General features: G+C 47.3%; 2 protein-coding genes across 2 annotated transcripts; both read right to left on the minus strand.

The window, feature by feature from the left end:
- Window positions 1-2856: 2856 nt before the first annotated feature.
- On the minus strand, window positions 2857-4404 carry LOC119360692 (protein trichome birefringence-like 11). Its single transcript, XM_037626221.1, has 4 exons — window positions 3977-4404; window positions 3495-3887; window positions 3262-3420; window positions 2857-3181 (listed from the first exon to the last, which is right to left on the minus strand). Exons 1-4 carry the CDS (start codon window positions 4402-4404, stop codon window positions 2857-2859), a joined length of 1305 nt encoding a protein of 434 aa, XP_037482118.1.
- A 963-nt stretch (window positions 4405-5367) lies between these two features.
- LOC119362688 (TVP38/TMEM64 family membrane protein slr0305-like) lies at window positions 5368-10701 on the minus strand. The gene is made up of 9 exons (XM_037627926.1): window positions 10508-10701; window positions 9175-9236; window positions 8643-8697; window positions 8422-8520; window positions 8001-8087; window positions 7402-7518; window positions 6922-7014; window positions 6036-6066; window positions 5368-5833 (listed from the first exon to the last, which is right to left on the minus strand). The coding sequence occupies exons 1-9, from the start codon at window positions 10601-10603 to the stop codon at window positions 5658-5660; spliced, it is 816 nt and encodes a 271-aa protein (XP_037483823.1). The 5' UTR covers window positions 10604-10701; the 3' UTR covers window positions 5368-5657.
- Between the last annotated feature and the right edge of the window lie 2454 nt (window positions 10702-13155).

Raw genomic sequence — 13155 nt, forward strand, 5'->3', positions numbered from 1 at the left:
ATGATGTCTTGGTGTTTGGCAAACCCTATTGTGCAATAAGTATCTAGCCCAAAAGTCTATGTCTCGCGCCTATTGAAAACCCGGTGACTCGCACTTTTGAGATAGTCTAATGGCGATAAAAAATATTTTTCTGCTTTCGATCCTTTGCGATAAAAGACGGGTTGGAGATCCATTTCTGGAGGACAACTGGCTAGGCAATGCGAGCCTCCGACAACAATATTCAGCTTTGTATCACATTGTTCGCGATAAGAATGACACTCTTGCACATGTGCTCAATTCATCCTCGTCGGATATTTTTTCGGACGGGATTTGATTGGCCTATTATGTCATGGCAAAATCTTTTATCCTGATTAGATTAATCTAATACAAGGATGAAATGTGTTTCGCTGGAACCTCACTACATATGGGTCATTCACAGTCTACCATCGCTCACACGTTCAGAGGTCCCAGTAATAATAACAAGAAAATTTGGAAGTCGAAAATTCCACTAAAGGTTAAAATCTCCGTGTAGTATCTTCGGAGGGGAGTTGTATTAACCAAAGATAATATCATTGTTGCAATTGGCAAGGAAAGAAGAAGTGTAGCATTTGTACTCACGACTGGACAATCAAGCACCACTTTTTCCAGTTCAAGTTTGGAGTATTTGACAAAAAACTACCACATTAGGGGTTCCCGTCCCATTGAACTACCACATTCAAAAAAGTGACTGATAACTACCAAAATTTTCTAATTTTGTGACTAAAAACTACCACTTTTGAAAAATGACCAATTTAGACGATTTAAATGTGTTTATGACAGGCGGGACCCACCCGTCAAGGCTGACATGGCGGCGAAGTCAACTACGTTTGTTTTGACCGTCAGGCTAACCGTTATGACAGGTAGGGCCCACATCAACCTTCTTCTTCCTCCTCTCTCTTTGGCATTTCAACAAGCATCTTATGTGCATGGGAGGAGAGCAGGTGAGCTCTAGCCCGACCACGTACGCGAGCAAGCTCATCCAGCTGCTCTTATGTCGATTTGGAGGAGCAGGTGAGGAAGCCAGGTACATCCCGCGTCGGTGGAGCTGAGCACGAGCGCCAGGTTATCCCCCACGTCACCGGCCGACTTGGTGGTGCGGGTGGTGCTCTGGAGCAGTGTCGTCGAGGTGTACGCGGGCGTGGCTGCACCCAGCGGCGCTACTCGTCCTCCACCTAATGTACTCGCTAGCAAGCTCGCGACGCAGGCCGCCTGCGCCACGCTCCGCGGCGACCGGCCGCGCTCACTCTCGGAGCTCGTCCGCGGCACGCCCCGGCCCCGTGCCCTCTTCGCCTGCGCCACGCTGGTCGCCGCCGCGGAGCCTGCGTCCACGGCCGTCCCGGCGTATTATCTCAACTGTATTATCTCAACTCCTGGTACAAGTACAGCTGGAGTCACTCTGACACCGGCGGCGTGGAGTCGTTCGTGCATGGCGTCGTGCTGTTCGTCTTCCTCGCCACGCTCCTCTTCCACCTGGTCTTCCTGGTCATCATCGCCGCAGAGGAAGCCGACGGCGGCGTTGGCGGCGCGGCCGCTCATCTCCAGCGCGCGTGGCGGTCGTGACCGCAGCGGCGAGCTGGAAGGAGGCGGCCGTGCAGTTGGTCGTGGTGAGCGTCGTGCTGGAGGTCGCTCTTCCCCTTGCCATCGCCTCTTTCCCTTAGATGCACACAAGATGCTTGTTGAAATGACCAAGAGAGACACACAAGGAGGAAGGTTGATGATGACATGTGGGCCCCACCTGTCATAACAGTCAACTTGACGGTCAAAACAAACGGAGTTGACTGGGCTGCCACGTCAGCCTGATGGGTGGGTCCCATTTGTCATAATGGCGTTTAAATCGTTTAAACGGGCCATTTTTCAAAAGTGGTAGTTTTCAGTCACAAAATTAGAAAATTTTGGTAGTTATCAGTCACTTTTTTGAATGTGGTAGTTCAGAGGGACGGAAATCCCTAATGTAGTAGTTTTTTGACAAATACTCTCAAGTTTGTGCGCCGGACATCTAAATAGCGTTCAATCTTTATCCACGCACAAGTGTTGCCAATATTTTTTATCACTTGTTGGACGGTACGTCAAATAGATTCACAATGCTAATAAGAGTGAGAGTGTATGCCTTATTATGGTCCATTTGCCTATGTAGAAATGATTTAGTTTTTAGTGACAAAAGCTCTTATTCTTTGATATTATTTTTTCACGTTTATGGTTTACGCTACACGGAACGAATAACCAATTGTTGTTCACGACAGTGTGTACACCAATGAGATTTTTACCCGGTATGGAGCATAATCACTGGAGCATATTTTATTCTTTATTTTATATTTTGTCTTCTTCCGAGAAAAAAATGTTCAACCAAAACTCTTTTAGGAAATCAAAAAATCCACACTACCTTCTTCGAAATCAATAAACTGTTGGGTGAAGGATGTGTGATGATGAACGCGTGTAGGCAGGTGGTAGCGTCGACGGCAGGTCTGGCAAGGTCGATGCATTAGTACTTGCTTTGAAGATGAATTGGTGGAATACTGTGGCGACGGCCTCTGCAGCGCGCGCATGCGGTGCATACTGAGAGTGCGCTGGACCAGTGTGTGACCCAGACCCGGCAGTTCGCCTTGGTTTAGGTCTCCCACTTTAGATGTTGGGCTTTGGTGTGAGGTGTGAGTATGCAGCCCCGACAATATGCACCCTTTCATCCAGTGGATAGGAGTAACAAGGGATGTTGCTAATGGTGGCTTCAAACTTATGAATGTATTACTTTGTAAATTCTAGGTGAATAATTACTCCTTTTCGAAAAGAAACAAAAAATCCAAATGCGAAGTAAATGTACATACACGTCAGTCAAGAGAACCTCTAAGAAAGCCTGGCGAGAACCATGGCGTAGAGGAGCTCGTTCCACGCGTCGGGCACACCGGGCAGGCACCAGTGGCTGCAGTCCTCCCTCTGCCCCACCGGCATCCTCGCCGACGGCTCCACATTGTACACCGCCGGGTGGCCGTCCCTCCTCTGCGCGGTCATCAGTGTCACGTTCATCACACGCAGACGCAGGCCCATCACGACGGCCGATTCGGGTCCCCCAAACGCCGGCTGCAGCATTCCCGGCCACCGGCCCAGCGAGATTCCGGTCATGTTCAGCTCCGGCAGCGTCTCCTTGCCGCAGCTCCCGCCATTTGAGCCCCTGCAAATTAACAAGCAAATTACTTACTTATCTGTGCAAATCATGGCTGAAATTCACAAGCACCAGCAGAGGAGACGTGCCTATTGTGCGCCGGCGAGTAGGTTCTGAACACGGCCAGGGTCTTGCCGGCGTCCACCTCCTTCTGGACCCATTCGTGCACTGTGTCCATGGCTCTCTGGTAGGCCGCCTCCACGCTCATGTCCAGCCTCAACCTCTTGCCTTCCTGGAAGTAGCAATGCCTGGCACAGCAAGGTCAAGCCATGGAATCTGAGCAAGCATTTTAAGCTATATCCATAAAATTAAACATGCATACAGCTGCTGGAGCCGGTCGTGGTTCCACCAGTGGCCGGAGTTGAAGACGAGCACGTCGGCGCCCTTCCACAGGTGCGCCCTGGAGTCCATGGCGCGGAGCTGGAGCGTGGAGCGGACGTGCCTGGGCGCGCGGCGGGGGCGGCCGCCGCGCCGGACCAGGTACGGCGACCGGTAGTGCTCCACCGTGAGGTTGTGGCGGAGGAACCGGAAGGAGAGGAAGCCCTTGTGCTTGGTGATGGGGCTCCCGTGCTCCTCGCGCACCGAGGACCCGGCGTCGGCGACGGCAGAGGAGAGCATGCAGAGCATCGACTCCCACTGGTTGCGCCCGATCGAGTCGCCGACGAACACCAGCCGGCGGTTCCGGAGCACCTCCAGCAGCTTCTCGGCGTCGAACCTGCAAGTGATCGACGAGCAATGTGTGTTAATTAACAGATCAAAAAGAGTGCATTTCCATCCACGACACGATGCCGCCATGGTGCAAACCTCGGGAGCTCGCAGCGCGTCGGCCGCCACCTCCACCTGGCGTACCCGTCGTCCGGCCGGCCGTTCTCCCGGCACCGGAACCCCACGTCGACGAACGGGCAGTCCCTCGAGTCGTACAGAGGGGCCACGCCCGCTTCCTCGCGCACCCACTCGCCGTCGGTTAACATGCCGTCGTGATCGACGTCGCCGCAGTACCGGCGGCCGTTGCCGACGACGGCGTCTCCGTCCGTTGTCGTCACGACGACGGCGCCGGCGCGCGCCCTGACGACCACGGTGACCTCCCCGGCGAGCCTGGCGGCGCCGAAGCCCGAGGAGAGGGTGGCGGCGAGGAGCAGCGAGGCGGCGGAGAGGAGGACGCAGGCGCTCCAGAGCACGGCGTGGTCGCCGCTGAGCTGCCTCGCCCGCCTCCTCGCGCTCGCCATCTCCATGACGCGCTCTCCTCCCCGCTGCCGCCCGAGACTTGGCCGTATCTGCTTCTTGGCATGGCACGCAGTAGGAGCACGTAGTGCAGAGGATCGATCGCTTGGGTTTGATCGATTGCTGGCGTAGAAAAAAAAAATCTCCTCTTGTTGGTGCCGCTGCACGTCCGTTCTTGTGTTTTGAGAACGGTTGCTTTCCCTGAAACAAAGTGAGGAAGGAAGAAACAACGGTTGCTTTGTTGTTCGGTTGCTCCTGGATTCAGTGGAGGAACCGACGCGCTGCTAGTGGAGGAAACTTGGCGTAGTGTGTTCCGGCTCCGGAGAGCCCGAAGAAGCGATGGTGGGTTGCAGTTGGAAGTATTTGCGCTGTTGCGTATATATACCTCGGATTTGTGTGTCACTGCCATTTGTGTGCACATGTCAGAAGAGATGAGATATGCTCGTACTAGTACATGCCAGCCCCGCCGGCAGCTAGATCCGCTGCCCAGTCGGGAGGGCATGCACGGCTCGATGGAGCCTCTCATCTCCGCGCCTCCGGCCTCGCCGTGCCCGGCCCTCACACCACGCCGGTCGCGCCCGCGTGCTAGATATGACGATATCGATAGCCAGGAGTTTGGCCGCTCTCATCGGCCGGCCGCCCTGCACCAAGCAGAGAGCTGGTGTGGCCGCAAGGCCGTGCAAATGCTCAAGCCCCGTCTTTGGCTTTCCTGGTTGAAAAACTATTCCGCTGCCAAAGTGCCAATCGTCATGTTTCGTGGTGTTATATAGGGTATGTTTGCAGTAGCCTCGTCTCTTCGAGCTTAAGCAAGAACAAGTTGGTCCAAAATCACTCAGGTTAGTCTCGCTGGTCTCCACCTCCTCACCCAACCCTGCTACCACTGTCCCTCTACATCCATTCACACCAGAATGTTCGCACCTGTATGAGCTAAATACCTCATAGGGAGTAGGAACGAGCACAACACTTTTCAGCTATTGATGATGATAATCAAGCTCTGGAGCTTTGAACGCGTCAACATAAGAAAGTACAACTACAAATATGTCAGCATCACAATAAAAGTACCATCACGTGGATTAAAACAAAAAAAGGAAACAATGTATACTGTAGTATCACCTATCAGTCAATCTCACATTGGCATATCCCTCTTTTTCCCTCTTCCTTTTTAACCTTTTAACACCCATGTCTTCCTTAAACCAGAACTAATATAAGGAGTACAACGCTACAGATCCCACAGAATGTACATGTAAAGTTGTAAGCAACAGGTTTACTTCTCGTGATCTTCATTCGAGGTGTCAATCCTGATTACAAGAGGTTGATGCAGATCCGAGGGAGAGGCCGCCACCGGAAGCTGCGGAGCTCCTAGATCCGCCTCCCCATTCTCTGCCAGCGCCTTGTCCAGAGCAGATTTTGCGACTCTTGTGACGCATATAATCAAGAGAACTGCAGCATGGCACATGGAAAAATGTCAGCATACACTTGCAATTAGTAGTGTTGTGAAGTATGGCACACAGTAAAAGCATGTCAATTTTCATGGCATCAAGATTGAGCACAACAAAATGAAAATCCCATGTAACTCAGAAGACCATTTAAAATGTAAGCAGGAGTAGTGGCCACAAAGAATAACGGAGGAACTGGCACTTACTGGACATTGCAAAGCCAGAAATTATGAGAACCTGTGAAGAACAAAGAAGTTGTTAAAAGCTGTGTATAACAGTGGCACCTACTTTTAAAAACGATCAAACAACTTTAAGGACATCTATATAATTGGAGATGGGGTAGATATGATTCCACCTGTTCATTTCTTTTACTGTCAATGATAAGAACAAATATGGCACTTTTGCCTACTTGATCACATTACATGTTAACATTTTGCTTCCACATTTCAACTTAAGCTAAACATCAAATGTAGATGACTACTTTTTAGTGCTACCAGGAAATACCAAGCACATTTTCCTAGCATACATACACCAATATGCCAATACGACATACTTGTGGATTGTGATGAAATTTGCATGGTGAAAATAACTCTGGAACTTAATAGATCGTGTTCATGCATGCAACTTAAGTTTTTGCAGAAGCCTGACAAAATATCATAGTTAAAAAAGGCACGCCTAAGCGAGCGCTTAAGCGCGCCTAGGCTCTAGGCATTAGCAAAACACATTGCGCATAACTACACTTGATCTGTGCATAACTGTGCATAAGCATGCGCTTTGGTCAGTACAGCGCAAGGCGGTGGCAAAACGCACAATTAACGCCTATCGCTTTTTTGAACTATGCAAAATATCAAAAGAAGCCAAATGCAAACAAAGTGTATACTACAAAATTGCTATGAACGAATTTCAATGATCTAAATTCTGCACAATGAACATCACATGATTCATGGCAAGCATGAATGATCGAAAAGGAACCTGGAAGAAACCCAAGCCATACAACAGAGGAAACGTCAACAATAATTATGGACTCGTGACAAACATGATACCTACTCCGAATAATAATACAGGAAAATGCTACAATACTCAATTGCTCACCCATCTGGTAGTCGAGATCTCACTCCATCCATGTGTCACATCTGATAGATCTTTTAGTGTTGTTCCCACATATACCAAGGCGAGAGTGATTGGCTGGCAAAAGAATAAATATGATTAGCAACAAAGGTCACACAAACACCTGATAGTTTAAGATCAGCACTTTTAGTTAAAGGTAACAAAACCTGCAAGTTAGCAGATGTTTGTATCATGTTACATGTGACCACGTTTCGTGTGGAAATACAGTGATATGCTGAATTGCTGGTTAAGGAACTGTGGAACCGAACACGAATTTCTGAAAATAATTATGTCTACTCATACAACAGTGCACGAAGCAGCAAATTACGCAAAGCCTGATGGTGAATGCATGGTCAAAAGACAAGCTTGCTGATGGTAACAACATGAGGTTTCATTAGGTCAACTGGCCAGCCAGGATGTGCCAGCAGCAAAATTAGATAACGAAGAGAAGAACTTGAAGCATACCATCATTCCCAGCCAAGATGCCAGCATGTATTCCACAATGCCAACAGGAGTGACAGACAACAGGTAGTTCAACATGTTAAATGGAAGTAGAGGTACAAGCCGTAGTAGCAACACGATCTGTGAGCAAAAAAAATGAAAAGTGTAAATAATTAGGTTTATTGTGATATGCAGGAGAATTCCAATAACATATATTGAAACACGACAAGTTAAAACTGTGAAACAGTCACAGAAATTGCAAAATTGTGGGGGTAAGAACCAGCACCAAAAAATCGCATATATTGATACATGTAATACGAGTTAAACTAAAAAAATTAAGTCCTTGGGCATTTGTAAATTGTGGGGTAATAACCAGCACCGAAAAACCACAAAATCACACAAATTACTCCAACAAAATCATAAAAACAAGACAATATGCTTCCTTGATAATTATATGTCAGAAATCTCAGGTTTCTAGTACCACCTTTGGACATTATTCATAGCAATAGTCTTGATTTTTGAAATTTTAACAATCATGTGGAACTGAAACATTTGCAGAACACTTGGAAGTTATTGCGTTTTTCACATCACACAGCTATAACATCCAATCCGCAAGAAGTTACCTTGAAGCCAGACCTTTGAATGGCTATAGCTACTGCTTGAAACTTGGGGTAATCTTTGCATTTGGAGAGAACATACGGCCTTCCAATCTGCAAGTCATATAGAAATATAAGATATAAACATGAAATGCACCATTAAAGATGATACTAAGAGGCAGAAGTTAAAGCCTCCACAGACCAGGGGAGCATATCTATACGTATCGAGCTAGCCATGGGTATTTTATCATATTATCTTCTTATGTAATTACAGTTGATAAAGAAGAAGAAAATGCAACATATAATTTGGGTTCCACAATATATGAGAAAACATTGTCAGGAAGACGGAATTACGTTAATTGGTGACTGGTTCTTGAGCAGTGCATTTGTTATCAGTGACAACATGCAATTTACGTTTAAATTATAAGAGCATTAAGTTCCTCCTTACCGTTCTACCAAGCAAAAATGCAGCAGTTGCGCCAATTGTCGCTCCAATGGAATCAGCAACAAACCCAACAGGCAGGCCAAATAGATAACCACCCCCAAGCTAAACAAGCAGAGAATGCACACCAATCAGCCAATTAATACTACGTCAAATAAAGAGGAGAGCATAACAAACGGAAGTTCCATCAGAAGTGACTGCTAACAGAAAAATCAATGCGTGCTTACTGTGAGTATTGAGGCTGGAACAGCTAAGACCGTCAAAGGGATGTAAGCAAGGGCCCTGCAATGCACAACACGACAATTATGAACAATATATCTCAAAATATTCTTTCAAATATGAAGCTGAAATTTTGATCTTTAGCAACAGCTGTGTAAACGTAAGTGTGATGTGTGGTGTGTGGTGTAGGCCTTGAGTTCTTTCAGGGTTGTGCTGGAAAATTGGTCCACTCAAAGGGCACTAGGAAGGTGGCCACGAGTGAGGAGTGTGAAAAATGGAATGCCTAACTAGTTTTTTTTTTTTGACAGGAAGACTATAAGGGAACCCCCTACAGTATAATTGGTGCAACAACCCCAAATTGCAAGTACCATGCCTTGAACCTGGGTGGGTGGGAAGGCATCAGCCCCTTCCCACCACTAGGCTATGCCTTAGTCTGCAATGCCTAACTAGTTAGCATGGTAGGGAAGACTGGAGGACATTGTATTCAGTTGAATTCACTATGCCAATACAATCATGTAACAAAAGGGAGGGATTACTTACAATACCAAAGGACCCCATGCACCAAGGTTCTCTTTGATCCAAACAAGAAAATCCTTCAAAATCTGTCAATGTCATATCAAAACTCATCATGGATAAAATGAGAAGAGTAAGTATTTGAAGCAAAAACATGTATGTTGTGTTAAGGAAAAACATTAAACTGTGGCATCTAGTAGAAAGGTAAACAAAGAACAAAAGAAGAAGAAAAGGTTTAGAACTATAGTCGCAATAAAAAATGATAACACGGAAATTTTAGAGACAGATTAGATTTAGTTTCAATAATTCTAGAGAAAGTGAAATCTGAAGCCTAGCACTGATGCTTGATTGACAGAGATCTCAAACAATAGAAAGTTCTATTCCATAAACATAGGCTAACATCATCAAATGTCAGTATGAAAGCCAACAGGAAACTTTCAAATTACCAATCTAACTCCATATCAATATCACCTACCAACATGCCATCATATCTGATAATATGAAGACTAAGCAAAGAGTTCTTTGAAAGGACGAATGTGATAACATGAGAAAGTTCTGCCGTATTCAGTGGCCTACTGGTACTAGATTTTTTAGAATGAACTAATTAAAACATGGGGAAAAAGTATCCAAGGAAATGGTTTCACATTGAAAATTATAATCCTGGCTCTGGTTTGAAAGACTGTTATAGAAGTGTATAAACATATGCGAATTATATGCTATATTGCTATTATTTGGACAAGCATGCACTCGAATAGATTATAAAAATAGATACCAGTGTCCTCGAGAAATGCACCCTAACGGCCTTAACACTTACATGTAATTACCAATTCTGGCGTACAATACTTACTAGACGGGTGAACAGACAACAGATTTTTTAGGTCCTTGATAGAACACAATGTTACATCGTCAAATACTTTGCAAAATAGTAATTACATAGATGAGATAGTTTATGCCTACAAATTATTTCACTGATTAGGTCACACTACCGTACTATACTGGAATGCAATGAACACTCTACTCTATACAAGCCTACATTTCTAACGATCTAGACTTTTGAATGCGTGCCAGCAGCCGCTGACACCATTTGCTAGGAAACTTTCAGCCATATAACACAATGTCATACCAAAAATTCTCTTTCCACAAAACGGTGACGAGACTAGGTGTAATTGATGGGTGGAATACATCTAATCATGAGCCAGGACGGAGCTACATTTCGGCAACCCAGAGGACTTCTCCCGCGGCCCACTACAGCACGCATGTCGTAAGCGGTATACAAAGCAGACGCCCTAAAGTCATCACATCCATCATCGGTAGCAGAGTCCAAATCAGGCCGGCGATGGGGAGGGGATCAGGCGCGCACCTTCTCAACGGGGAGCGTGAAGAGCGCGACGCCGGCGGCCGTGAGCAGGGCGGCGCCGACGGCGAGGCGGAGGGCCGAGGGCCACGAGAACGCCATGGACGCGAGCAGCCTCCGCCGCCAGGGCCTGAGCCTGCAGTCCTCCCCCTCGCCGCCCTCGTCCGCGCCGTCCGCCCAGCCCCCCGCCCGCCCCCGCGCCCGCAGCCCCACCGCCGCTCCTGCCAGATTCCCCAGATCTGCCTCCCGCCCCACCTCGGCCGCACCCCCGCCTCCCGCGCTGCCTCGCCTCGCCCTCGCCTCCGCTCGTCCTGCCGCGTCAACTCATCCGACACCTGGTGCGCTGCGCTCGCTCTCGGGGGATGGAGGGAGGGGATGCGGATGGGGAGAGAGATCTGGGGCGAGGGCCGAGCACGCGTCCCGCGCGTTGCGTGGCGTGGCGTGTTGTCTCGGAGCTTTTTCCTTTTTTCCTCTGTTTTTTCTCGCTGATTGGGGAAAGGCGCTCGCACGCTTCGGTTTGCTTCCACCTACCTGCCGGCTCCGACCTCGCCGCCCACCACGCCGACGGATGTGACGCGTGTGCGGCGGTGTGATCCGGTGCTTCGCGGGGAAGCACGGCGTGTAAAAAATCCGGCTTCGGCTGGGGAAGGCGGGACCAGACTGAATTGTCACCACCGACCTTATTCTTTATGAGTTCTATATATATAAAGGCGTCATATCTAGTGCATCCGGGATAGGTCGTGCATCCGTGTATCCTCGAGTTCTCAGCCAGCCGATCCACATCTAACGCATGGAATCAAAAGCGACATAATTTTGCAGAAACACGCCCGCCGCTGCTCCTAGTTCAGTCTACTAACTTGCTAATAACCCCCTCCCCTAATCACACATCCTAAATCCCTATTCTCTGTTTCTTCTCCCTCTCAATCTGGATCGTCTCCTCCAATCACTCGATTACAGCGGCTCAGGTGAATCCTTCCACGGCAGCCGCACTTGGTCCGTCCGCCTCGAACGGCTCCAAGGCCCTGCTGATCGCTTCCATGTTGTTCGCGCTTCACCTGCGTCCGCGTCCGTTCGCCTCAAATCGCTCGACGGCCCTGGTGATCCTTACGACGGCCACGGTGAGATCCGCCATGTCTGGACTACCTCCGCGCTCGCCCGCCTTCTTGTGGGTTCCCGACGCCAAGTTCGCCAACGGCCGCAACCTGCGCACCATCCAGTACACTGTGACCGCATGCAGCGTTGCTCCTCTGCCTGATGATGTTTTCCACCTGCAACAAGAGACTCGATCGAGTGGCCGGCAAACAAGGACCAAGTTCCTAGATTTTTCTTGTTCATGTTGAATGTATCTAGTACTTAGCTATGTGCAGATTGTAGATTCCGAGCTCATCCATCAAATTATTCTTTGTTAAATGTGCGTGTAGCTCCAGACATCATAATGTGAATTGTACATTATAGTTGAGTATTGTTTTTCAGAGACAAGTGAATTTAGCTTGGCCCCGGTGATTTGAGGTATTCTGCAATACATGATGTAATACAGCTGATGCTTGGTGCTTGGGAATTCCTGGTGATTCTGCATTCCGTCTCTTTGACATATTCAGATATTCATAAATAAGATGTTGCTACTGCAAGCTTACAAACAAAGCACTGTTTAATTTCTATTCGTGAATAATATTGTTGAGGCTGATGTGGGTTTGCAAGCTGAGTTGTTCCCTGGATACTACTGGCAAAATATTACACCCGAAGTAAACAAAGCACAGTGGTCATACTGTTATCGAAGTAAATAAAGGAATGATGGCTCACAGGCTGACAAAGATTCTTGTAAAATGTATTCTCCTATATGGTAGATGTATCTTTGTACAAAAAAAAGACAGAGCATGCTTAATGTTTATGTGAACATAATGTGACATGGTGGCCCTGCTGCTTCATATACTATATTCGATATGCACCAATTCAGAGAAAATAAGAGGAAGATAGTTCAAGAAACTCAAATTTCCATCCATCACAAGAATTCAATACATTAGTAACAGTAATATAAATTCATGTTTTTCAACAGACTGAGGGCCATCAGCCCATCACGGAACACCACTTGGCTTCATCTGCTGCACAATCTCCGCCCCTTTGCCTTCTTTTTTGCTAGGACAATTGCGACTATCATGAAAAACTATTTGTTTGCAAGTTTTGCACAAGCGTGCAACCTTTACCTTGGCTTCCTTCTTCTTCTTTTTCTGTTCCTCCTCACTTATTTCCTTTCCTCTCTTTATTCTTTTGCATCTCCCCACCGTGCGAACATCAGTTGGTGGGTGTATGTCAATTTCAGTAGGAATATTGCAACCAATAAAAGCCTCATACTCATCTTGTCTAGTGTGCTTCACACCTGATGTAGGAACCATTTCATCCAAAGGTGCTTCAATATTTAATACACTTGATGTTAGAAAATCCATGCCTTCATCCGAGTGCTTGGCCTTCTGAATTAGATCTTCCAACTTGTTGCGTACAACTGAAATCTTCTTCCTCGTAGCTTCATTCAACGAATCGGTTGCCTTCTCTTCTATTAAATTCCCATGCTCATCATACACATTCTCCCTGTAAATAAAATTATATAATGTCAGCCATTTGGTTTTCAATTAGAATATCAATTGCATAAATTTTGTATA

Source organism: Triticum dicoccoides, chromosome 2B (assembly GCF_002162155.2).
Source record: "Triticum dicoccoides isolate Atlit2015 ecotype Zavitan chromosome 2B, WEW_v2.0, whole genome shotgun sequence".
NCBI classification, from domain to species: domain Eukaryota; kingdom Viridiplantae; phylum Streptophyta; class Magnoliopsida; order Poales; family Poaceae; genus Triticum; species Triticum dicoccoides.

Coding starts and splice junctions, on each gene's coding strand:
- LOC119360692 (XM_037626221.1), bottom strand. CDS start 4,404: ATGGAGATGGCGAGCGCGAGGAGGCGGGCGAGGCAGCTCAGCGGCGAC. Junction 3,421..3,494: donor CACGACCGGCTCCAGCAGCT/GTATGCATGTTT, acceptor TTGCTGTGCCAG/GCATTGCTACTTCCAGGAAG. Junction 3,182..3,261: donor TACTCGCCGGCGCACAATAG/GCACGTCTCCTC, acceptor GTTAATTTGCAG/GGGCTCAAATGGCGGGAGCT.
- LOC119362688 (XM_037627926.1), bottom strand. CDS start 10,603: ATGGCGTTCTCGTGGCCCTCGGCCCTCCGCCTCGCCGTCGGCGCCGCC. Junction 7,519..8,000: donor TTCAAAGGTCTGGCTTCAAG/GTAACTTCTTGC, acceptor TTTTGCTCACAG/ATCGTGTTGCTACTACGGCT. Junction 5,834..6,035: donor TTCTGGCTTTGCAATGTCCA/GTAAGTGCCAGT, acceptor GCCATGCTGCAG/TTCTCTTGATTATATGCGTC.